The sequence below is a fragment of the Populus nigra genome, chromosome 8, assembly GCF_951802175.1.
Source record: "Populus nigra chromosome 8, ddPopNigr1.1, whole genome shotgun sequence".
Lineage (NCBI taxonomy): Eukaryota > Viridiplantae > Streptophyta > Magnoliopsida > Malpighiales > Salicaceae > Populus > Populus nigra.
This window is the reverse complement of record NC_084859.1, coordinates 296,443-322,185: the sequence shown is the minus strand read 5'-3', so window position 1 is coordinate 322,185 and position 25,743 is coordinate 296,443. Positions and strand designations below refer to the sequence as shown.

At 36.9% G+C, this 25,743-nt stretch overlaps 3 protein-coding genes across 4 annotated transcripts; 1 reads left to right on the top strand and 2 right to left on the bottom strand.

The window, feature by feature from the left end:
* Positions 1-353: 353 nt before the first annotated feature.
* Positions 354-8,087, bottom strand: LOC133702233 (probable serine/threonine-protein kinase At1g09600). The gene is made up of 8 exons (XM_062126521.1): positions 5,910-8,087; positions 4,998-5,282; positions 4,135-4,452; positions 3,261-3,488; positions 2,546-2,646; positions 1,994-2,108; positions 1,427-1,891; positions 354-1,039 (listed from the first exon to the last, which is right to left on the bottom strand). The coding sequence occupies exons 1-8, from the start codon at positions 6,309-6,311 to the stop codon at positions 845-847; spliced, it is 2,109 nt and encodes a 702-aa protein (XP_061982505.1). The 5' UTR covers positions 6,312-8,087; the 3' UTR covers positions 354-844.
* A 149-nt stretch (positions 8,088-8,236) lies between these two features.
* On the bottom strand, positions 8,237-11,184 carry LOC133702234 (uncharacterized). Of its 2 annotated transcripts, none has more exons than XM_062126522.1 (2): positions 11,024-11,184; positions 8,237-10,008 (listed from the first exon to the last, which is right to left on the bottom strand). In XM_062126522.1, exon 2 carries the CDS (start codon positions 9,703-9,705, stop codon positions 8,467-8,469), a length of 1,239 nt encoding a protein of 412 aa, XP_061982506.1. In that variant the 5' UTR covers positions 9,706-10,008; positions 11,024-11,184; the 3' UTR covers positions 8,237-8,466. The 2 variants fall into 2 exon arrangements, with proteins under 2 accessions (XP_061982506.1, XP_061982507.1); XM_062126523.1 differs by having other exon boundaries at positions 8,237-10,113; positions 11,024-11,177.
* A 3,785-nt stretch (positions 11,185-14,969) lies between these two features.
* On the top strand, positions 14,970-23,884 carry LOC133701836 (uncharacterized). Its single transcript, XM_062125958.1, has 20 exons — positions 14,970-15,422; positions 16,146-16,225; positions 16,528-16,632; positions 17,112-17,168; positions 17,268-17,341; positions 17,807-17,906; positions 18,738-18,808; positions 18,969-19,069; positions 19,166-19,269; positions 19,353-19,406; positions 19,593-19,648; positions 19,838-19,876; positions 19,993-20,137; positions 20,951-21,132; positions 21,211-21,278; positions 21,475-21,547; positions 21,623-21,684; positions 21,819-22,728; positions 22,963-23,253; positions 23,464-23,884. Exons 2-20 carry the CDS (start codon positions 16,151-16,153, stop codon positions 23,741-23,743), a joined length of 2,847 nt encoding a protein of 948 aa, XP_061981942.1. The 5' UTR covers positions 14,970-15,422; positions 16,146-16,150; the 3' UTR covers positions 23,744-23,884.
* Positions 23,885-25,743: the final 1,859 nt, after the last annotated feature.

Below are 25,743 nucleotides of genomic sequence, written 5' to 3'. Positions count from 1 at the left end.
GACGATCAACTGATATTTGGTGTCCTCTACACATTTTTACAAAGAAAGCATGAGATTTGCGAAGAGAAAAAAAATATATTTCTTAATGTTCTGCGTTCTAATTTATCTTTTTGTTAACTGATCTTACTGTGGCATTTCAGTGTTGTAAGTTGCAACAAGCTGAGTAGGTAAGTAGTACAAAAAGGACAAGATATTTAATTATCATGTAATTAAATAAAAATAATAATTTAACCTAGCTGGGTGACCCAAGGCACGTAATATTTTTTTTTTCTTACTGCTCGAAATGGCAACCTATCTTGTGCTGTAGTGTATCAGTGACTGAAACAAAGGAAACACAGCTCAAAAATCCAGGATCAAATAAATCTTTTTTTTTCCTTCATTATATTGCTATCCAGCATGTGCCAACTAGGGCAAAGTAAAGAGCAAGTTACACTTGTGTAGTATTATTATAAAGCTAACTTGAGCAACATTTTGGAGTGGCAATTGGGATTGTTGCAGCCTCGCCACAGAATGGGGAAAATTGATCCAAAAAATCAGATGTTCAGCTGCAAAAAGCATACCTTTGAAACCGGACAATGCTAGGACCAAAGATAGTGATTTGGCATAAACATGCTTGGCGTCAGAAAAAAAAACCAAGGCCAGTCTTGTCCTGCACTGGTAGTAATGGATTTGAATGGCGTTTCATGTATCTCCCTTTTGTGGTTCAAGATCATGCCAGTTATGGGAGATGCTTGTAACTATCTGATGGAAAGTTGCCACTGATATTCCATAATCGTCATTGTATTCCCAAAGGAATAGCCCCGCTTTATGTCATTTGCGATGCTCAGTCAAAACTTCTCCGGGGTCATCTACCATTTATCCTCCCGTGATAAAATAGTGATTCAGTGTGTGCCCTTTCACTGGTGTTCTTGTCCAAACGAGCTTTACGCACAGCTCGCTGGATTTGTTTCTCATGCTCTTTGAGCATTTCCTCAATGTTTCCTCCTCGAGGCACCAATGGTCCAGAGTAGTGGACATGGCTTTTCTTTGTTGAGTTACCCTGAGGCCACAAGCAAAAAGTGCAATTGATTAGTACACATCTACAAAAAGTTCCAAGTAAAAGAGAAGTCTCAGAATAACCATTCAAGGTCTCTGTTATGAAACAAGGGATACATGGAATTAACTTTGCAAGCACATCGCTGAGATTCAGACTTCCATGGATTTTGAAAGAGCCAGTGTCACTCAACAACTCATATCAAGAGCAGTAAGCAACAAACCTTCCATTTACCTTTCAATTATTTTTTCGTGTAATCTAACTTAAAAGTTCACAAAGTCCAGTTCCACTCGAAAAACAAGGAATGGCTGTATGAGAGGAGTCATGGTTTTTGTTGTTATTTTCAACTTCTTTAATTGAATGAATCATGGCAAGAACAAGAATGGAGATTACCGTTGTAGAATCCAAACCAGGCTTCTTATTGGAGAAGTTTGGCCTGCCTAATTGACCGTGGGAGGAATCATCCAGACTGTTACATCTAGCATTAAAACTCCCCTCTGGCCAGTGCGAATTCAGATTAGTTGAACTGCTACCATGAAACTGTGAATCACCTCTAACTGCAACTGAATTAGAAAATCCATACAACTGGACCGCTCCCCTTTCAATGAAAGATCTCTGAGCTCTCAACTCTGCAGCCTGCCTTGAAGAAATAAAGTCTTGCCCAGGAGCCCTGAAAGTTTCATTGATGTTCATATTATGTGAAGTTTCAAGGTTCATAGGATGCACCGATTGGCCAGAATGTGAGTAAATATTTCTTGCTGTTCCTTTAGCAGGCCCAACAGGAGAGCGAGAAACACCATCCTCTTCATGATTGTAAATTTCACTAATGCTTATTTGTTTAGACTGTCCTTGCCGCTTCTATATCAGACATAAAACAAAGATAAACCATTACCTAAGAAACTAATTCTCCATAAGATAAATGACTATAGGAAGCTTCAGGAAAGTATTGTCAAAATTTACCTGTATGGATGCTTGCAACTCCGCATTGGCATCAGGTGCTGGCATGACTTTACTTTCTTTTGAACCCCTTCTAGTTGATTCATATCCACGCCCTTTACCTCCAGTTGCTCTCCTCCTGGTTGCAAGATGATAAAGAGGTAGCATAAATAAAGTGCAGAAAAAATAAACTTTAATGATGAGTGAATAGATAAAAGATCCTAAATGAGGATTTCTCCATCATTGAATCAATTAGAAATTCAAGAACCGTCTGTGTTTTTCCAGCTCAAGATTTATATTCCTTTTTATTGCCAAGTTCATATTAGTGATGTAAGCTAAACAAATAGTCGTCAGGTTCAATGGTTCAGTATCTAATTAAAGCATAACAGTGATCCAAAAATAAACATTGTCATTACTTTGAGCTATATTCGTCACAGAAACAACTTTTTTTGTTATTAATAACAAAGGGAAAAGGAGCAGCTTAACTGCTTTTGATGTAATGCAATAAGAAGGCCTCGTCCAGCTCTTGTCAAAAAGACAGACGTCAGGAGAAAATAATATAGGGATATTCCTTACCTTCTAGCATCCTCATCCCGAAACTTAACGTCAAACTCCTTGGTTGGTGGGTGTTTCGGCAAAGTTGATGGATCACAAGGAAGAGGCTTTGTCGTGAAGAACTGGAGAAGAGAAAAAATTCCTGAGATTTAATCATTTAAGCATGCAAGTTGCAAATTAACAGAAAGGAATGCAAAGAAGGTCAATATAAGCATCATAAACCGTGACAATACCACCAATAGAAATAGATAATTAAGGGCATCTATTTTTTAAACAAATTGTGGCAGTTAACCTGCCAAAAGGGAACCCATCATAAATGTTGCTCCAATCACTATCCTCATCATTAGCGATGGCCATACCTATTTTTCATCAATTTACCCATGCATGGACAAAGTTAAACTAGCCGATTAAACTTTTACTTCAAAACGGACATTCAGGACTCGGATTTACTTTTGGCCAAGTGCTGAGGCTGATATTTTAAATCCAAAACTAAATATTAACAAGTAATTGATTGTAATATGATAATCAGATAAACAATGCCTTTTGCTTCAAGAATCCTAGGGGAAAAGCATAATAGAATAGGTCTATAATAAAAAAAGAGAGGGAAAAAAACCTGAATACCAGCTTCAACATATGTGAAAATATAGCAATTGAAGTAGGGTCACACTTGAAAACATTAAAGACTCAACAAGAATTCACAAGGTGCAATCATATTGTAATGTAGAGCTCAGATTACCTCACTGTCAAGTGCTGAAAGAGCTGTCCCACGGGCCTCAGGTTCTACAGCAAGAAGGACATCTAGCAAGGCCAAAGCTGATGAAGGAAAGTCCTTAAATGTCTCGGTAACACAACGTTTATAAGGATGTTGAGGTTTGAAAATGGTTGCATGCGGCAGTTTTGATCTCTTCCAGTACTCATCAGAAGGTGACCCACAAAGTTTGAAGATTTTATGCAGTTGCTCCACCTACATATGATAGATATAAGATCTTGACACCGAAAACACCCAAATAATTTGGCCAAATGCCAAGATTTACAAACATTCTTTGATAAATGTTCCTAGTCATAATAATCAACAGATGACAGTAACATAGGCCCGGCTAAGCTTTAGAAAATCTGAACAGCCACAGCATGATGGATTAAGATAATTTCATTAAATGTAAAAGCACATTTCAGGAACCTAATTGCCAGTGATCCTAAATTCGAAACTAAACAATGCCATAATCAAGTCATGATGCTTGCTGCTCTCATATGTAGAAGCCATCTTCAGGAAAATCCACATACCAAAAAGAAATCATACAACCACCGTTGCGGTGATCAAGGTCACGGTGGCCAAACAGTTAGCCATTAATGGACAATACTCAAGACAGATTTTTTAATCAGCAGGTCTATTAAGACAGCATTCATGAGATGATCACCAGGCGGAAATACTTTCTTCATTAAAAGGAAACTTTTTGGTTAGTGTTCTTCTAGTCGCATAATGCATAGTTTAGGGTATTTCACCATGAGAAAATTGCTACTTTGAGTCAAGGATCAATAATAAACGATTCAATATGATTAACAAAGTCTATAATACATGAAGGCATTATTGCCATAAAATAAAAGGGAGTTACCTCTGTTCTTCCAGGCATGATATGCTTCCCAACAAACAATTCTGCAAGAATGCAACCAGTGCTCCATAGATCCACAGAAACTCCATATTCTGTGGCACCAAGCAAAAGCTCTGGAGGTCTGTACCACAATGTAACCACCCGACTTGTTAGAGGCTGCTTCTGAGGTGAAGAGAAAAAAGTTGCCAGTCCAAAATCAGCAATCTTGAGATTGCCATTAGAGTCAATCAGAAGATTTGAGCCCTTTATATCACGGTGCAATACCCCGCGCTTGTGGCAGTGTTCAAGTCCATGAAGAAGCTGTTGCATGTAACATTTAATCTACAGGGAAAAAATCTAGATCAGCCTGTAATGATAAGAAAAGCTTCAGTAACATATTAGCCAAATCCATTCATTTTCTATTAAGAAATAATATCTAGAAAAAGGCAAAATCTTTGAAATTGGGCAAGAATGCATCACAGAGACAAAAATTCAGTAGAAAACCATCATTGCATGTACAGCAAGCTTCTCTAAAGGAGGGCAAAAATCTCCAAACTTCCTTCATTTTAGAGGTTTTCATCTTGTTGCCTTTCTGGTGGTTCAACAAAGAAAAACCATAAATGGTGGTACTATAGATTACCAAGGCCATTTCACAGAACTAATCCGCGGTAAATTAGGTGGTTTTCAGATAGTCGCTTCAATATATTAAATTAGGCAAGTTTTCACCGTGGATCTTGACATTGTTAAAAAAGTTCAAAACTGTTCTTCAAATAGCCACTCTAGAGTGTCGTAATTTCTTCCTTTTTTTGTCAAATTGTATTACAATCCAGACTAATACATCATCAATTATTATAGCAGTTAAAGTTCAAATGAGAAAGAGCATGAACCTGCGCTTCAGAGAATTTAATCCCTGGTGAAGCCAAAAGCCCTGCAAGGTCATGCTCCATATATTCAAATATAAGGTACAAACTGCCAGACATTCTTGAAGCAATGACACCCTCAAGCTTCATAACATTTGGGTGATCAAGCCTACGCAAAATGATGATTTCTCTCGCCATAAAACGAACACTTTCAGGATCCATATTAGCAAAGCACACCTTCTTCAATGCCACTGTCTTATTTGTTTCAAGATCACGAGCTTTGTACACACTGCTATATGTTCCTTGTCCAATCTGCATTATTTGCGGGAAAGTTAACTAACTGGGTAAAGAATTGGGCAGTAAGCCAAAGAGCGGGCAACATTTAACGGCAAAATGGTGGTTTCTCAGAAAACAAGTATTGCATATCAAATAAAAATCATGCCAAGTTGCTGAGGAACTTTCTGTTTCAAACTGATTGAAACAAACAAATCTGAGAGAGGAGTGCTTATCTAAGAACATAGAAGAACGCTTTCTTCAGGGAAGAGGCCATTCTTCTAGGGACACGACTCATTTCCTACAGTAACATAGCAGAACCTCCATCCCTCAGACTATCATGCTTCATCATTTTTGCCAAAGTTCAAAAACTTTTAGGGGTGAATAAATCATTTATTCTTACAAGAGTATCAAAGTACTCAAGGGTAGAAAACAGGAAACAATAGTCTACAAAGACAACATCCAACTTTTGAAACAATGACCAATGCAAAAGCTTAAACCTGAGGCATCGAAAAACCCATGCACAAGAAAGAGACAGCTACAATTAAGTAAGCTCATACAAGTACATTAAAAGGGGTGAAAACCCAACTTTTTACGACAAATCACTCACATTATCAATGAACCATACAAAAACAACCAAATCATAGAGACATACACCAAACTGACCTTATCCAACTTCTCAAATGAATCTGCCCTTCGAGGCACCCATCCATTGATTGCTTCTCCAGCCACAGAGGTCAGCCAAGAAGGCCAACCAGCAACAACTTGTGCTCCTCTCTCTCCATTGCTCATACTCACTATACTAGTAATCCTTTGATGATTATTAACCTGTTCGATTTTTGCCTTCTTCTCTCCTTCATCGTATGAAACTGGAGTAGACTCCGCATTATCATTTCCAGGTTGATCGGATATCAAACTAGCCGTGGAACCATTAGCATTACCATCAACCTCTACCACAACTTCATCGCTTTTGGATAACCGTCTGGCAGGCTTGGTTGTTTCTTTTCTTTTGACTCTTCTCTCTAAATATTTAGTGGCTCTACTGACCTTCGAGCAAATGCAGCCCATAATCCCAATCCACAATTCTCAACAGTGTGACTGGTTTTATTGGCTCCAATCCTTTGTAGCATTAAGCCCCAAATATGTTAACCCATCAATCAAAATGGCTTCTTTCTCCAATACTCTGCCTCTGATCAATCAATGCAGTCCTTGAAAATAAAAGTCTTCACCTTTAATATCAAATTCAACACAAGAAGAGGAGCCCACATCCCCAAATCAAAGGAAACCAATGGGAAACACAAGACTCAACGGTAAATCCCCCAGAATGAGATTTTGAAAAAAGAAATTCAGAACAACCACTCAAATCCCTAAATCAAAAGATCAATGAGAAAAACACAAAGTATTTGGGCATTTCAACAAGAACCCTGATCACCAATCAGGTAGACAGACTGTTGAAATGAGAAAGCACAGAAAAATATTTATTTATTTATTATTTTCTTTAGAAAAGTATTCAAAAGCATGGAAGTTTCTTTTTTCAAAATAGATAAATTTTTACTTTTTATAGTTATTGTGCGACAAACATATAGAGCATATTTCGGATCTGAATAATAACCTTCGAAAATCAGAAATAACTTGAGTTTAGACAGGCTGTTGTGCTGTTATTTCTACCTTCACTTCTGTTTTTAGTTTTTTTTTTTTTTACAAGACAGGCAATGAAACAAAAAGAATGTTAAGAGCGTCCATGCCCTTTATTTTATAACTAAATTCTAGCTTAAATTGCTAAAAAAATCCAGTTAGCTCTCTAGAAAACGTGATCACTTCTGCTCGTTCTAAATATTAAAATATTTTTTAAAAAAATATTTTAATATTTTTTTAATTAGAAGTCATTGCAGCAGCAGCATGTACAATATTCCACTGTTAGCTGATCATCTCTTTCAAAAGCATCGTCAAAAATTGCCACCATATGCTTCCACTCTTGTCTGTCCACAGAAGCTATGAATGAATGCACTAGATTACTAAAATCATCAACCACCAGGAAATCTTGAACTTGCCTACAACACCAATCCAGTATCTGACCATGCCTTCAATTCTCAGTCTTCGTTGGCACTCGTAGTCATCAAGGCGAAGTCTTCGAATCGAAAGGAAAATACTTCGACATTTTCTGCAGTTAATTTGCGTGGTAGACAAAGTTCATCACAACACTAGCGAGAAGGTTAAATCTGCACCCGATACCACAGCCCCAACGGGAGTAAAACATCGATGATTTCCCCTGAAAATCGAAGTGGAATCAAGAAACAACCTGTGCATAGTTCACTTCCCGCTACAAGAACCCAGCAATGACGTTTTCATCAAACTTGAAAAATACTATATTGAGCTCTGAAGCTGCATTGCCTTCTCCAAGATTCTCCGGTGCGCGTACCTCGGTTGATGGAAAAAGATGGTATTTTGCAGGAACGAACTGGCCCGGAGACTTCTACAGTATGCTTGCGACTTATTAACTGCGAAAACTAAATCATTATTCATAAAATATTTGAGAGAGCGAGTGAGAGAGATGAGTAGATGCCCCATTTAGGTTCTTCGAAACACATACCGCAATGAAAATAATATTTTAAATTTTTCAATAGTACAACCTGAAATATTTGATTTTTCATGGTTAAATTATTATAAAATTCGTTTAGTGAATTGTACTCTTTTTTTTTTTTTTTTCTTAGTTCGTTGACGTTGTTCCTGTTTTCATCGAAAATTCAAATTTTTTAATTTTAAAAATATTCTTTGAATCATTTTAATATATTCTTTTTATAAGCTTTAAAAACATATATATTATACACTGCCTAACACCCCCTTTCATCTCCAAGCAATACCACTGCTAGCCTCTAAATAAATAAATAAATAAAAATGATCATAAATTTAATAAAAAATAAAAAGTTCTCCCTCAGATTGATCCAAATCTACCGTGAAACCTGCGGATCAAAAATTATAATCACATGATCGAGTAAGAGGAAAAGCATGCACCTTGCTTTCATTTAAGAGGCTCGGAAGAAAGAGGCAAATAGAAATCAGGATTAAGAATGTTACAAAAAGGGAGGATAAAAAAAGGAGGAAGCAGCAGATCATGTAATCAAAAACCAGCAAAATCTAAAAAATAGACAACAAACCAAGAATAAAAATCCTTATTGGAACTAACCCTTTACAATCAGTTTTTTCTTTATCACAAAATTGATATTCACCACGAGAACTCAGTTCCTTGCCCTTGCCCAGTCTTCGGGTCCACGAGGGGGCGCATAGGCCAGCCTAGCAGCGGAGGCGAACCTGGTGGAGTTGCATCTCGACCAGGTGAAAAAAGGCTCAGCTCCACAAATGGCCCTGGAGGAGTCTCATCTCCTCCTTGGCAAGCCCTGAAAGAGATTGATCCGCGCTTAGTTGAGGCGTCAGAGTTTCTGCCGGGGCTTAAATGAGCACTTTCTTCTAGATGGTTTTGGTTTGCATCAAGGGAAATTGTTTCATTGTGCTCATCAGCATATCTTCTACTTAACTCCAGGTCCCGAAGATTCCCCAGTGCTAAAGAATCAGCAACGGGATAGTAAACAAGCATGCAAATACACACCCCAGCACAGCACGAGAGGGCAAGAAAGGCTGAGAACGCAAGAGCTTCAAATAGAAAATGCTCTGGCTTAGATAAAACAGATAGTCCAAGTAAGAGAATCCTCAATGGAAGGAAACTTGAAACTGAGATTATTAATGTGTACACTCTCTTCTGCAAACCCTTATTGATGACCAATTTCAAAATCCGCCTTCCAAGCCAAAACAGGTAGACAGTCAGTGCAGAAGCAAAAAAACCAAGAAGCATTGTATTCAATAAAGGGTAAGTGCAAAGCGCAGTATTAGAGGCGGCAGCATTTTGCATCCCATGAGCAGCAGAGGTAAAATAATGAGGAAACCTTTTCGATATACTCTTATCCTTGCGTAGTTGCGGTCCAATTAGTATAGCAACCAGCTGAAGGACAAACATTGGAAGGCAATAGAGAACAACACATACAGCAGTTCTTCCATTCCACTTGCGACAAAGAATTCCCGATTCCATCTTCTGTAAGGGAGCCCGGAGGAGAAACATGAGGGTGAGTAATAAGCAAGGCTCTGCAAAACCCAAATTCGAGACAATGTAGCCTTTGCAGACAGTTTCCTGCCATTTGTAGTCAAGGGCATTCAACACTCTTCCCTTCCGTCTCAACAAACTTAACCGGATAATTTCACCAACACCCCACCAGATTACAAACAGAATAAATATGATCCGGATGATCCAGGGACCACTAAAATAACTGAGTTGGAAATAGCCTTGACTACGAACACGAGAACGCAAGTAAAATGAGTAGGCAATGCACAACAAACCAAATAGAATCAAAATAGCGACTAGACAAATTGTCACCACACCGAATGCATCGGCAGCAGCACTCGTCAGGGGCATTACCCGAAGCACGAATTCCACGCATGCTCTCTACCAGCATGGATACAAGGAATCCTCCTCTGGTCGTGTATTCACTTCCTTCCGAGGATTAATTTTTATTGGCAGTTCCAAAAATAATACTGGAATTAGCTTGTTAAAAACCAAACCAACAGGTCACTCAGAGCAATTAACCATCACCATGCACTCCAGTAATGATGACAAAGCCATGTATGAAGACAAACATTAGCCAATCCCAAGCCAAGACGCCAAATCACTACTTCAAATAATCTTTTGTGCCTGGCTCAAGCTATCCAGCCCAGTCTCCTATAGCATGAAAGTTGAAAATACTCAGAAAAGGAGTCGAATTTCAATCGTACTTGTCGATTATATATCAATGCCCAAATCCTTCATGTACCAAGCTCAGAAAGGCTTTATTAAGACAATGAAGCATCAAACAAAATTAAAAGCCTTGGAGGCTGTTTTAACAAGAAAACAACATATGGAGAAGCTCATAATTGAACGTAAGCCAGCAAGAAAGCGAGTCATGTTGCAAAAAACAAGGCTGCTTATCAACCAATCGCAAATTTGACGAGTTGCGAAGAACATATCTTGCCCAAAATTAAGACTATACGCGGGCCACATTTTACAAGGACTCGGACAAAATCACATGCATCATACTTTCCATGACATTCAAGAGCAGCCAAAATGATTAGATTCATCAGAATTTGACATCACGCATTATAGCAGTTACATTCGTAAATCAACATAAGAATTCCCAGAAAAAAACATTAAACAACTATACACCACCAAAAGCAAAAAAAAAACCATTACCAGGTAAGAACAACACTGGCATGCAGTAAATAATTGATAATTAACCCAACTATCATCAGGCTGCATTGTGAATAATACACACGACCGCGCATGTTCTTGTAAAAAAAACAGAAACAGTTCCAGCCTCATTAATTCCTCTTCGGAAAATACAAAAACAAATTTAAATCTCTATATTCTACATTATATAAATCTCAAAAACATTAACCTCGGTAAAATTTTCTGCTCTCCAATTTCAAAAAAGAAAAGCGTAGTCAGATTTTTCGTTTTCATTTCCTTCTATTTTCTTTCTCTTTCTCTTTCTCAGCAACCAAACATAAAACATGCACAAAAGTTTAAGGAAAAAAACACAAAAAACATCCTCATACGATAATCGGCATTTCAAAATCATCATGCACGAAGTAAAAATAAGATATAAATATAGACACATCTCATCGAAAAACAAGAAAAAATCCAAAAAGATAAAAACGATAACGAAAATGAGAAAAAAAGAAATCAATCGAGAGCTTACAAATCAGAGAAACTTGATCTGGTGAAGAGAAATGGAGATTCCAACAGCCACTAAACGAGATCAAGAAAACCCTAACTTGAAACACGAAACAAGCGAGAGAGAGAGAAGGAGAGAGACAGAGAAAGGTAGGGAGAGACCAGAGGGAAGACAGACCATGTAGTTAAGTGGGGCTTTGTTGGAGACAGCCTGTCTCCAGCTGTGAAATCCGAACCTATAGGTTTGGATTCCAGACTTTCGCTTCCGTGGTTACCCCTTTCCTACGTGGCTCTGCTTTGGCGGCGTTTACGGCGAGCTGTCTCTTTTTTTTTTTCAAAAAGATACAGCTAAGAAATGAAAGAGTGGGCGATTGGCCATCAGGCTAAGCGAATCCAGGGACAAGGATTAGTGTGACTCGCTCTGTTTGGTTCCAGCAAACTTTGATTGCACAAACAAACAGAATTTATTTATTTTGCATTAAATGTTTTATGGATAAAGAATTATATGTCGAATTTATTTGTTTTCTGGAATGTGGCTGTCTAAAAGCTTTCTCTTGTTTTCTGGACATTTTTTCCTTTCATGTCTCATAATTTAGGGACTAAAACATGATGGAGATTAAGTTGAGGGATTAAAATGTAAAAATATAAATTTTTAGGAATTAAATTGAGATAAAAACTGGATTGAACAAATAATATCCATGTCCTGTGTTTGGTGTGATTTGGATAGAACTAGATAATTTATTTTTTTTGTGTTTGGTAGACATTAGACAGAATTAATCAGCACAAGATTTGGACTAGTTCAGGTTTAAAAAAAAATTAACCCGCCTAGCCCAATCAAAAACTCATGTCAACCTGTGACTCAGTCAATCCGAGATAAAATACATATAAAAAATCCATTGACTTTTTAATATATATCTTTTGGTCAAAACAAGGTTATTTTGAATTTTTTAAAAAAAATTGGGTCAGTTCAGATTGACCTTCTAGACTAGTGACTCGGGTTTTACCTTGAGTTAACCCACAAGTCGATTTTTAAAACTATGATGATAATAATTTTTATTCTTACATTACTTTGGGTTAACCCGGATTGACCATCTTGACCCCTGACTTGGATCTTGCTCCTAGTCAACCCTTTAGTTAGGTCTTAAAACCATGATAATAACCATTTTTATTTTTACATTGGCACAGGTCAATGATCAACCCAACTCGCGACCCAGGCTTAGTTGATCAGGTATAGCCTCGAGTTGACCACTATTTTGGGTTTTAAAACTATGATAATAATAATTTTTATCCTAACATTAACCTATGTCAATGACCAACTCAATCTGTTACTCAAGTTTAACCCCAAGTCGACCTTCGAGTTTAAATTTTAAAATTATGATAATAATTAATTTTATCTTTACTTTGACACAAACCAATGGTCAACCTGACCCATGCTTTGGCATCGAGTCGACCCCCAAGTTGTATTTTTAAATTATGATAATAATAATTTTTATCATTACTAGGACCTGAGTTTGACACAAATCAATGGTCAAACTGACCCGCGTCCTATGTTTTGGCCTCGAGTTGACTCATGAATAAGGTTTTGAAACTATAATAATAATAATAATCATTTTTATCATTACTTAGACCCGAGTCAATGGTCAACCTGACCCGTGATCCGAACCTAGAACTGAGTCGATTTTTAAGTCAAATTTTAAAATTAGGATAATAACCACTTTTATCCTTACATTGACCTGGGTCAATTGTCTACCAGAATGTGACCCCGACTTGGTTGATCAGGCCTAACCTTGAGTCAATCTCCAAGTCGGGTTTTAAAACTATGATAATAACTATTTTTGTCCTAAGGTTAACCCGAGTCAATGGTCAACCTAACTTATAACCCCAACTTGGCACTGGGTTGACCTTCGAGTTAGTTTTAAATTTATGATAATAATCAATTTTATTCTTATATTGACCTAAATCAATTGTCAAACTGACTCGTGACCTATGTTTTGGCTTCGATTCAATCTTCAAGTCAAGTTTTTAAACTATGATAATAATCATTTTTATCATTATTTAGACATAAGTCATTAGTCAACCCAACTCGTGATTCAGACTTTATCTTGGGTCGATCCTTGAGTTGAATTTTAAAATTATGACAATAATCACTTTTATCTTTACATTGACTTGGGTCAATGGTTAACCTAAACATGACCTGGGCCCAGTTGATCAGCCCTAACCTTAAGTTGACCATCGAGTTAAGTTTTAAAACTATAATAATAACCATTTTTATTCCAAAGTTAACCCGAGTCAATGGTCAAAATGACTTATGATCCGAGTTTGGCCCCGGGTCGATCACCGAGTCAAGTTTTTAAAATATGATACTAATCACTTTTAAGTTTTATCCTTACGTTGACAAAGGTCATTGGTTAACCCAGATCATGACCCAAGCTTTTTCCCGAGTCGACTTTTGAGTTAGGTTTTAAAACTATGAAAATAATCATTTTTATAATCATGTAGACCTAAGTCAAGGGTCGGGTGACCTATGACCTGACCCCGAGTCAACCCTTGAGTCGAGTTTTAAAACTATTATAATAATCATTTTTATCCATATGTTGACTTGGGTCAATGGTTAACCCGACCCCTGACTCGAGCCTAAATGATCGAGCCTAGCCCCAAATCAATCCCGGGTCGAGTTTAAAAACTTTGATAATAACCATTTTTATCATATGGCTAACCTGGGTCAATGGTGAACCTAAACTGTGACCCGAGCCTGACATCAGGTTAACCTCCGAGTCAAGTTTTAAAACCATGATAGTAATTATTTTTATCATTTTGTTGACCCAAGTCAATGGTCAACCCGACCCGACCCATGCTTGGCCTCAAGTAGACTCTCGTGTCGGATTTTAAAATTATGATAATAATTATTTTTATCCTTATATTAACTTAAATCAATAGTTAACCCGACTTGTGACCTATACTTGACCCCGAGTCGGATTTTAAAACTATAATAATAATAATAATAATTATCCTTATATTAACCTCAATTAACTGGATAAATCTAACTGGATAAATCATTATGCAGAGTATCTGACAAGATTGTCATGTCCCTTTTAATAAAAACAAAAAAAAAACTTCATAAAAATAATCTTGGACAAGACAAAAACTAGTTTTTGTTCCGTCCAAAAATACACCAAACAAACTACACAAAAAAAAATGGTGTTGTTCATACCAAATACTATATAATCTATAATTTTATATATTTATTTATTTATTTATTTGTGTAATAAAATCTAATGGTGGAAATTAAAGATTGATCAGTGAGTACATGGCTTGGATATTGGAAATTTTATAGAAATGAAGTTGAATATTTTTTTTTATATTAAATTTCATGTTTTCATCTATGTATTGCGTATCTCCTAGAAAAACGAAGATGAAGATCGATCTGGTTAGGTTTGTGTTGGAATAATCAAATCACGTAAATAGATATCCTTGACTCACCTAGTTCTGACTTTTTTGTGCTGTGATGCACCTCCCCCTTGCCTTGCCTATATGTGTGTGGACCTGGGCCAGCTTACGTATGACTCTTTGTTGCCGTGGACCTCCCTATCATGTGTACTGTTTTTTTTTTAGTGAATTTCATGGGTGTTTATTAGTGTAATAATAATGATTTTTAAATTTAAATATATATTAAAATATATTTTTTTGTTTTTTGAAAATTATTTTTAATATTAAAATGATAAAAAATATAAAAAATTTAATTATAAATACGTTACAATCATGTTCTCCAAACAGCCTTCGCGCGAGTACTAAACTTATGAAGAAGAATCTATAAATGATTTCAAAATAATTAAAAGATAAATTCACTAATTTCTCGAGTCAATAATGGAATCCTCAGAAAACTTGTCATCCTTTAATTGGCGACAATCCCTAATCTATAATACTGTATACTACATAGACGACAAATCAATGGCCATATGCTCGACTGAGAAAGCAACAAGAAAGAAGATGTTTGTCTTTAATTTTGTAGCAATCCACTATATTAATGGTTTATATCTATCTATCTATAGAGATTTTTCTAGATGTTGATAGGAGATACTTATCATGGAAAAAGAGAGATCAGTAACAACAAATATCAAGGAATATATATGGATTGTTTATAATTGTAATAAAACCTCTTAGTCAATTTTTTGTTGTCTTGACAAATCAAAGATGTGGGACCAGAGAACAAGAACAACTGTTGTTGTTGTTCTTACAAGAAAAGTAATTAGAGAGATCCTTAAATACCACATGATCTAGACATCATTCCAAGTAATGGTCAAATGAAGAAAAGATGAATGGTAAGAAGAGATATTAGGATCTCCACTTCCTTGCAAGCCCTTTATAGCCTGCGGTTTCAGTCTTCAAACCAAACCGTCTACACAAGCGATCCCACTTCTCTCCAGGTTAGTTTTCTTTATGCATTCCTGTTTCGATGCAGTTCTTGCTAAACTGATGATTTCTCTCCTTGTTTCTCTGTTATCTGTACTGTACTGTCAATGACCTGTTAAACCACGTGGTGTACATGTTGTGAAATATATTTATGCACGTCTGTCATGCAGTTTACTACAAGAATTTTCTTGTAGACAGCATACAATCTGTATATGTTTATATGTGCCTATCTGTCTGGGAAGGGCAGTGCTGTATTTTTCTGAATGATGTCAAACCATTGACGGGGTGGACTGTGGACATGTATGTATGTGCGCGCGCCATTCATCCCCGAGTATCCAACCCCTACAGTTTTCCCAATAAAATCAGCCATTGATGTAGTGGACTGAGTTAGTGGGTCCCACAAAACGAAAACCCTTAAAGGGGCTGGCATTTTATTCGACCAAGGGATGTTTTGGGTTTATGATAATGATTATGAATTAAAATAATAGAGCTTGAGTTGTTGCAATTTGATTAATTTGATCTTTAGCTGCAAGGCACCTATTATAATATAATGGTAGTTGGTAGTTTTATTGGGTGCGATGGATGGTGGTCACTGTGAGGGTGAGGATTTGAGGACATTGGTCTCCTAATTTACCAGAAGAAAAGATAGGATTTGCTGGTGCTCTTATTTTTAAAGGAAAGGGAAGTATGGATTGCATTGTCTAAACCTATCCGGGCTAACTTTCTGGTTATTTCAGGAAAGATGTTTGAGAGAAAGATATCAGGGAATGGTTTTGATGAAGAACAAGGAGAACCTTCAAATTATCCGGTGGATAAGGTATGCTTATATATAATGTAAACGGGCTTTTCTCTCTGCTTGGTTGGAAGGGTTGAATTGTGTTTGTTAGACTTCAGCAGGTTTTTAGTTGAGTTCTTCAGTGTTTGTACAATTTTTCTTCTGCGTCTGTAACAGCAGTTCTTTGAGTTTATTGTCATCCTTTTGCCCAATGTCTGGCTGTTTTTTTTTCTTGGAACTTTTAATGCTGTCATCCAGAAGAGTATAGTTGTTTGATAATTAAACCTTTCAATGCTAGTCTTGTATCTAAGTTCTTTCTTTCCCCTTTGAATGTCTGGATTAAGGTTGATGCTGGGAAACCTGCACCACTGACCTGGCAGCGGAAATTAGACGGTGATGAAACTGTCCTTTCGCAGTTCACTTTAAGTTTGCAAGAGATGCTTTTAATGGTACGTGTTCCAATTTAGATAATAAATGGGTTCCTTATTATTATGTCTATTTCAAAAACAAACACAAACCACTGTCATGGAAAGGCCTTGTTGTGGAGTGAAATTCTCTACAGATTTGAAATGCTGTGCGTGAAACATTAGCAGATGACACAACGGTAAATTCGGGATGTATATCTCGAAAGAGAAAGATGTGCTAACTCATGAAAAATTATAGTGAACATGCGATGTTTGTAGTTTTGAATCGTGCACATCTGAATGATTCTCCTTTGTTCTTTAAGTGAGTTGTTTATTGAAAAAGATGATGCGAGATGAGTCAAATGAAGCATACCAAAGTACCAAATTGACTCTGTTTTATGTAATGAGACCTTTCCACACTTCTGAGACTTCATAACATCCCTTGTTTCTATCATCAACATCTTTTAGGTGGAAAATCTGTCCTTGTTATCTATATCCACGAAATGGTTTCTATGCTTTGGCAGGCCCCTATAGGTATTCGGCTATGGCGTCATATCCGAGAAGAAAATGCCAGAAAAAGGGTAATAACTTTTATCATAATTGCCCATTGTACCTTGATATGTTTAGTTTTGGCGAGGAACCACAAAGAACAAACTAATCATTGCATTTACTCTTTGCAGGGGGGTTTTTATATGGATCCATTTGCTAAGCGCAATGTGACATCTTGTCTTGGCATTCCAGTAGGTGGTATTGGGTAAGTGCTTACTCCTAAAAAAAAAATTACATTTATATTTGTTCATTGTATGGCTAGGAAAACCAAACTTTAACTCATTCCATTCACTATTTATTTTGGACATCAGATTCATTCTAGCAAGGTGGATGCGAGCTTGTCATCTTATATATTTAGAACACCTAGTCATCTATAAACTAGAATAGAATAATGTGTTGAAATAATGATTTGCATGCATTTTATTTGAAAGTTTTGTGTAATAGGCAACATATGGTAGAATATTCATATGCTCATTTGCAAGTTTGTACTCATGATAAACTATATTGATATCATGTTTGCCTATGGCTGACAGGAGTTTATCAGATGCGATGTGAAATTAACGCATCATCTGCTACATTGTTGCTGTAAAAGTTCATTTATCTTCTTAATGAGTTCCCTTCTAATACCTGTTTTCTTTTTCTTGTTTTAAATAAAATTAACAATTTACAGTTCAGGAAGCATTGGAAGAAGTTACAAAGGTGAATTTCAGCGTTGGCAACTGTTCCCTAGAATATGCGAAGAAAAACCTGTTTTAGCAAATCAATTTTCTGTAAGTTTAACTCAAATTCCTGGAAAAAGAATTGTCAATGCATGTGTTTTACACCTCATTTCTTTGGGAAGCTGTGACTAGTTAAATGGAAATTATCCATGTCTAATGGGGGACCTGTAATGACACAAAATCAACGAGGAGAAATATGTTTGTTTTGCGATATATGGAACTGTTAGTATTTTGTCCAAGCAATACTTTGGTAAAAGTCAACTTAGAGTTGTTAGTTTTCCTGTGTTTGATAATGTCTAGCCACGCAGAACACAACAGTCATGTTTGTGGCCCTATGTCAGACTGAATTGTTTTCGTTACCGGCTCTCTATCTGCTTGAAATGTCTTAAAACACCAATTTTGCTGAAGGTATTTGGGATAGGGGAAATGTATCTTCTCTAACCTTGAACCTTTAAAGTGAATTGCTTAAGATCGACTCTGGATACCTTTCCTTTCTGTTTCTTGCTTTCAGCAAATACACGATCTTCTCACTCGCACTGTTGCATTTCTTTGCTAGAGGCAATTATAAAAGAAAAATGAATCGCTACCGTCATCAATATAACTTGACTTATAAGATAATCCTGTAGCCTCCACAAATGTTTTTCGGTGGTTGTGACTGTATTTCGCTTATCCCGTTTAAATTTTCACTTATTTCTGTTTCCTACTCAATCATCCTCTGGTTGATGTCAATGATTTTTGTTGAATTAAGACAAAAGATATGAATGGGAAATGAAGATGCTACAAATTAATATTCACGAGGCAAATAATATTTTGGAATTTGTGAACCTTTTTTCATTTGCAAAATGATGTGTGATTTCTTTATTTGAATGCTATTGCATGCAGATTTTTGTTTCGCGCTCAAATGGTAAAAAATATTCCAGTGTACTGTGCTCGAGGAGTCCAGATGTGCTTGAGTAAGTGATTGCATTATTTCCTGATTAGTTTACAACATGAATGTTGTTTCTTATTCAACTCGGAAATCAGTTAATATTGAGCTTGACCTCGATAGAAATATAGACAAAGAAATGAAAAACAGTAAAATATAAACTTACTGAATGTCATCTATGTAATCAGAAAAGCTGCAGGCTCAGGGATTGAATCTTGGGACTGGAATCTGAAGGGAAACAATTCCACATATCATGCTTTATACCCCAGGGCTTGGACTGTATATGAGGGTAATGTACATTTCAAGTTGTATACATCTCAAATTATTATGCCTGCCATTTTGGATATACTATCTTATATCTGGATGCCCTCCTCTTTAAGCGCAGGTGAACCTGATCCAGAACTCAGGGTTGTTTGTCGTCAAATTTCACCAATTATTCCTCATAATTACAAAGAGAGCAGCTTCCCTGCATCAGTTTTTACCTTCAAGGTTGGAATGCGTCTCTACGAAGTTTGATTCTTCGAGATTCAGTACAGTCTACCCTGTTACTAAGAGTGAAATGTTTTTTCCAGCTCTACAATTCTGGGAAGACTTCTGCAGATGTCACCTTGCTTTTCACATGGGCAGTAAGTACTTGCATTTTTTTAACCTTTACATCGATGCTTTTGTATCGCGTGTGCTATTTTGTGGCTCATTTCTTTGTTTATTTCTTCAAATGAGTGCTAAGTATATGTCTCAAGATCCAACAAAGTAGTCTGACAACTAAGAAGCCACCAACACTCATGCAACTTTATTGTTTGTGCCCATTCCAGAATTCTGTTGGAGGGGTTTCTGAATTTTCTGGTCAGCACCTCAACTCAACAAAAATGTAAGGCATATGGTGCATTTTTTTTTTAAAAAAAATATATTAAAAAATTATGTTGCTGTAATTACCAGTATCACTGTTAATATAAGACTCTCATGAATGTTCTTTTATTTTGTATCTGTGTATAAAGCATGTGGATGTGCATGTAATGCTTGTAACTGACGCTAATCAACAAGATTATTGATTTTCTAGGATGGAGGATGGTGTACATTGTGTACTTCTGAATCACAAGTAAGTCCCTTTCTTTGGAAATTTATATTATTTCGAGATTTGAAGGGATTTGTTTGTCAGTTTATGGCATGTGTTGAAATTTTCTTATAATGAACCCATCTTGCTTACTAATACAGGACAGCAAACGGGCTTCCCTCGGTATCCTTTGCAATCGCTGCACAAGAGACTCCTGTTGTTCATGTCTCAAAATGTCCTTGCTTCGTGATATCTGGAAACTCACAAGGTGTCACAGCCAAAGAAATGTGGAATGAAGTAAAAGAGGTTGGCAGACTTATACTTTGTTCATTTTGTGAAAATGTTCTCAAGTGCTTAACTCTGTGTCTTCTGCTAACAACGCCTACTTAAAATCCCACTGGTTTTTTATCTTCAAATCGTAATGAGGGATTCAGGAAAATTACAGCCTTATGTTATACAATATATGGATGTTGTCTGTTCATATTTGCATTTACTTTCACCAGGTTTTAGCTATCTTCTTTCACTAAAAAAGAAGCGATGCTTTCCCGACTAGGAACTAGTTGTTTGTCAAATGTTTCGGGTCATTTTTTTATCTACAACTAACATTTAGTTTCCACTGGGAAAGTGATTATCAGACAAGATATTCTGCTTAATGAGAACTTATATACCAGATATTTCTTCCCCTGGGCATTAGTTCATGTGGTATAGGGGCTGGTTGTAATCAGGTAGCCTCCGTTTCAAATCTTATTGAATGGAAAAGTCAAGAAGATGATGAGAGTACGTGTTGAAAACCAGTGTGATCGAGAACGGTTGGGGCGTTTTGGCTTTCATTACAGCTGGATTTGATTCTCTACAAGTGAATGCATACTTTATTACTGATGGTTTTTCAGGCTTCTCTAAACACAAACGATTTTCTCATGCTTTACATTTTCCACACCCCAAATATACCAAAGCTTCTGGAAGATATCCTTCCTTTAAAGAGGAAAGATAACACAATCCCTTATTTTAGCTCTAGTGGTGTATGTGATGATCCAGAAGGAATAACCCTGAGCCTGCTCATTAGTATTGTTTCTGTCATCATTTTCTACCAAACTTGATGTTCATTTTGTGTTTTAATAGCATGGGTCTTTCGACAACCTCAACTCACCTGGAAAGCTGGTGCCTTCGGAACCAGGATCATCTATTGGGGCAGCCGTTGCAGCGACTTCAACAGTCCCACCAGATGGTGTATGTACAGTTACTTTTTCATTGGCATGGGACTGCCCTGATGTAAAATTTGGGAGTGGAAGGACTTACCACAGGTGGGTTGCCAAATGCTTTGTCTGAAGTGGCCTACAGATTGAAAGGTTATCTGTACACTAAAAAGTTTTCATAAACAGGCGTTACACAAAATTCTATGGTACTCATGGAGATGCTGCTGCAAATATTGCGCATGATGCTATTCTAGGTGAATTCCTATCCTGTCCTCTTTGATGATACCGCTTTGCTTAAAAAATATGCAATCGTGGACCAAAAATATTTTAAACCCAGACTGTGAATTGGAAATCTGGAGATTGGTTTAACATTTGGCAACCACAATCTTGAATTGGCGAGAAAATAAATTCGTCTGAATTCCCTATTTTGTATGTTTCCTTGGAATACAGAACATGGCCTTTGGGAGTCAGAGATAGAAGCCTGGCAAAGACCAATTCTTGAAGACAAGAGACTTCCTGAATGGTTAGCTTCAGTGTGCAGTGTTTTCTCATTTCATGTAAACCCAGAACCTGAAGTTATTTCGATGCTTCCTTGCAGGTATCCTGGCACTCTCTTTAATGAGCTCTATTATCTTAATTCAGGGGGGACAGTTTGGACAGGTATGTGGATGATGGAGCCTCTTCTCTTGTAGTCCTTCGAGCGTTTATGAATATCTTGCTTTCGAGTTTTCTATATCTTGAATTTTCAATTTATTGACTAGTTAACGTTTTAATTGCTTGTTTATTTATTTCAGATGGATCCCCTCCATTCCGTAGCCTAGCAACTATTGAAGGAAGCAAGTTTTCTCTCGACAGGGCGGGTTCCAACCTGGGCCATCAAGGTGATACTGCTGTTGACATTCTTGGAAGGATGACTTCTGCACTTGAGGAAATCCACACTCCTTTAACAACCAATTCTGCTTTTGGAACTAATTTACTACAAGAAGGAGAAGAAAATGTTGGTCAATTCCTTTATCTAGAAGGGATCGAGTATCACATGTGGAACACCTATGATGTTCACTTTTATGCATCTTTCGCCTTCATTATGCTGTTTCCCAAACTTCAGCTCAGCATTCAAAGGGACTTTGCAGCGGCAGTTATGATGCATGATCCCAGTATGATGCCACTGCTACACGATGGGCAGCGTGTCCCCAGAAAGGTTATTGGAGCTGTCCCTCATGACATTGGGATCCATGACCCATGGTTTGAAGTAAATGCCTATAACCTCCACAACACTGATCGCTGGAAAGACTTGAATCCAAAATTCGTTCTCCAGGTTTACAGGGATGTAATTGCCACTGGAGACGAGAAGTTTGCACGGGCTGTTTGGCCATCAGTTTATGTTGCAATGGCTTATATGGATCAGTTTGACAAGGATGGTGATGGGATGATTGAGAATGATGGCTTTCCTGATCAGACATATGATACGTGGTCTTTGTCAGGTGTTAGTGCATATTGTGGTGGGCTATGGGTGGCAGCCTTACAGGCTGCATCAGCCCTGGCATGGGAAGTAGGAGACAAGGATTCGGCAGAATATTTTTGGTGTAGGTTTCAGAAGGCAAAGATTGTGTATGGCAAGTTATGGAATGGTTCTTACTTCAATTATGACAACAGCGGTGGTATCAATAGCTCATCCATTCAAGCTGATCAATTGGCCGGACAATGGTGTGTTGCAATTATGCCCTTTTGAGATCATTTAGCATGTAGACTTGCTTGCTTGAAGTTTCCAAAGCATACCACTTGCTTCTGAAAGCAGCAGAAACAGCTCTTATGTGTTCTTTCAAAAGCACAGAGGGCAGACATGAAATTACTTCCGTAGATTACTTGCAGGATAAAGAATAGTCCATGCTTGAGAGTTCTAGGGTTTCTAACTTCTCCACCAAATGGTTTTGTTGGCAGGTACGCACGAGCATGCGGACTTTCACCTATTGTTGACGAGGACAAAGCTCGATGTGCACTGGAGAAGATTTATAATTACAACGTCCTGAAGGTGCAGGATGGGAAACGAGGGGCCGTAAATGGGATGCTACCTGATGGAACAGTTGACTTGTCATGCCTACAGTCAAGAGAAATATGGTCCGGGGTCACATACGCAGTTGCTGCAACCATGATCCAGGAAGGCTTGACAGATATGGCATTTCATACTGCTAGTGGAGTCTACGAGGCTGTGTGGGCTGAACAAGGACTTGGGTAGGTTCGAGCTTGTTTGTCTACGCGGTTCAAACCGCTGCGCAAAAGCATCAAAATGATGCTTTTGCGCGGCCAGCCATGGTTTGGAACACAATCGGCTGCTTAGACAAACACACATGAAACCCTAAACTTCAACTGTAACAATCATTCACATATAATATAACCCATGGAATGCTGAGTAACAAGAGGTTGATGTTGTGTTATCTGCAGATATTCCTTTCAAACTCCTGAAGGTTGGAACACCACTGACCAGTATAGATCCTTATGCTACATGCGGCCTTTGGCCATCTGGGCAATGCAGTGGGCCTTATCAAGACCGGAACTTCACCGGCAGGAAATGAAATTACAAGCCGAGGAAGACTCTCTGCCTGTGCACCATGCTGGCTTCGCCAAAGTTGCTCGTTTTCTCAAGTTGCCTCATGCCGAATCATCTAAAAGCCATTTCCAATCCTTGTTTGAGTATGCTACCAACAAGTTTGGTTACACTTAATCAATTACACACACACACACACACTCATAGATTTCAGATTTCAGTTTGATGATTTCTTTCTTTCGTGATGGATTATTATGTGATTAGTTTTTTACGAAATTTACTATAATAAAGTAAATTATAAGTATATTTGATTAGAAACATTTTTTTAATCATAGATATATCAAATATGCTTTAAATTATTTATTTTTACCATAATTATTAATTTTCAGTTTTGACAAATCAGGGCAAAAGAAACCTTAATTTATTTCTGCATAAAACACACAATCATGCATTCCATGTAAAAAGAAAAAGAAAAAGAAAAAGAAAAAGAAAAACTCAGCTCCAAGAAAATAAATACAAACCAAATTGCGCTAAAGCACGCGATTAAATAGTAATTAATTTATATTTTATTTATTTACCCAAGAGCCCATCTTGAAGCCTGTCGCAGTCGACCAGATAAGCAAACCCGTAAGCCAAGTTCTTCAACGTGGCCTCGTGCAGCTCCAAATCCGACGTGGCAGTTGCGTCGGTGGAGAAAAACACCCTGAACCAAGGTTGTCAATTCCGTTTCGGTAGGTGTTTTGTTTTTTTATTTGGAACGAAATGTTTCAGTTTCGGAGTATTTCGACGTGCCGTTTCGGGGTTGTACTGTTCATATATATATATATATATATATATATATATATATATATATATATTCAACAAACATAATTCAAATTCAAGATAAATTAATTATAAATTATGCAATACAAACACAATGTCAAACAAATATAATTTTAAAATTTAAAATATTTCTAAATAGTTAAGAATAAATAGATCTTTAACTTAAAGTAATTCAACTTAAACAAAATATCAAAATATTATGAAAGTAAAATGTTTTAACACAAATATTTTAAATATAAAGTTAGGTCAATGTTATTAAGGCTAATGAAATCTAAAGCATCCCTTGTTTTGCTTAAATTCCTACAAAATATAAACATGAAAAAAACAACATGAATATAAACCATGTATATTAGTGACAAATCTAATTTTAAAAAATTAATATCATTGTTAATGAAAATAGTAATAATAATTTTCAATATTATTATTAATATCATTGTTATAGCAAATAGTAATAAAAAAGAGCTTTTTATAATTGGGTGGTTTAATTAATTAAATTGAATAAGGTTCAATTTGATTCAATGGCTTTTCAAGAGCGGAACGGAACATGTGGAATGGAACCGGAACGTTTCGGGCGGAATTTAGCCAAAAAATCCGGAATGGATCAAGATTTAAAATGAGATGAAATTTGTTCCGTTTTGTTCCGTTTTTTAAATTGGTATGGAATGTTTCGGCTATTCCGGACGGAACGGAACGGAATTGACAACCTGCTGAACCCTTTCACAAACGCTTCACGCGCCGTCGTTTCGCAGCACAAGTTAGTCATGACACCCGTCACGATATGATAAACTAAACCCAGTTAGAGCCAACAAATAAAGCCAAAGGAACAAATTAAACACCAACCATCATCGCACAAGTGTTAAACTAAACCCAGTTCTTTATATTTTCCAAAACAGTATCGTTTTAACATGAAAAAATAATAATAATAATTTGAACTTGGATTCATCAACTCAACCTGAGCTTGCTTTAGGCTAGATTATGTGTGGGGTCTGATTTTATAACTATTTCTGCAAAGATATATTTAATTAAAATTTATTATCAGAAAATAAGAATTATATCACTCACAATATACCACCATGAATCAAAATCTGAATTCTTTAGCCATCATACAGAACACAACTCCAGTGCAAAACCAGCATCGTATGCTCCTGGTTCACATCATCATCATTACCAACAAAGACATGATCATGTCCCATGTGTGTCTGATCTTCAATCCAAGTAAACGAAAGCAATCCTCACCCCATCTGCTGCATTTCACTATCAAATTAAGAAAGCAGCATTCAATTTGTACGAAGAAGATGGATCCGCGGCCATTACTCAAACTGCCGAATCAAGCCCTCAAATTCTCTGCTAGCAAC

Coding starts and splice junctions, on each gene's coding strand:
- LOC133702233 (XM_062126521.1), bottom strand. CDS start 6,311: ATGGGCTGCATTTGCTCGAAGGTCAGTAGAGCCACTAAATATTTAGAG. Junction 5,283..5,909: donor CATTTGAGAAGTTGGATAAG/GTCAGTTTGGTG, acceptor CAAATAATGCAG/ATTGGACAAGGAACATATAG. Junction 1,892..1,993: donor AGTTGCAAGCATCCATACAG/GTAAATTTTGAC, acceptor TGTCTGATATAG/AAGCGGCAAGGACAGTCTAA.
- LOC133702234 (XM_062126522.1), bottom strand. CDS start 9,705: ATGCCCCTGACGAGTGCTGCTGCCGATGCATTCGGTGTGGTGACAATT.
- LOC133701836 (XM_062125958.1), top strand. CDS start 16,151: ATGTTTGAGAGAAAGATATCAGGGAATGGTTTTGATGAAGAACAAGGA. Junction 19,070..19,165: donor GGCTTGGACTGTATATGAGG/GTAATGTACATT, acceptor CTTTAAGCGCAG/GTGAACCTGATCCAGAACTC. Junction 19,649..19,837: donor CACCTCAACTCAACAAAAAT/GTAAGGCATATG, acceptor TTGATTTTCTAG/GATGGAGGATGGTGTACATT.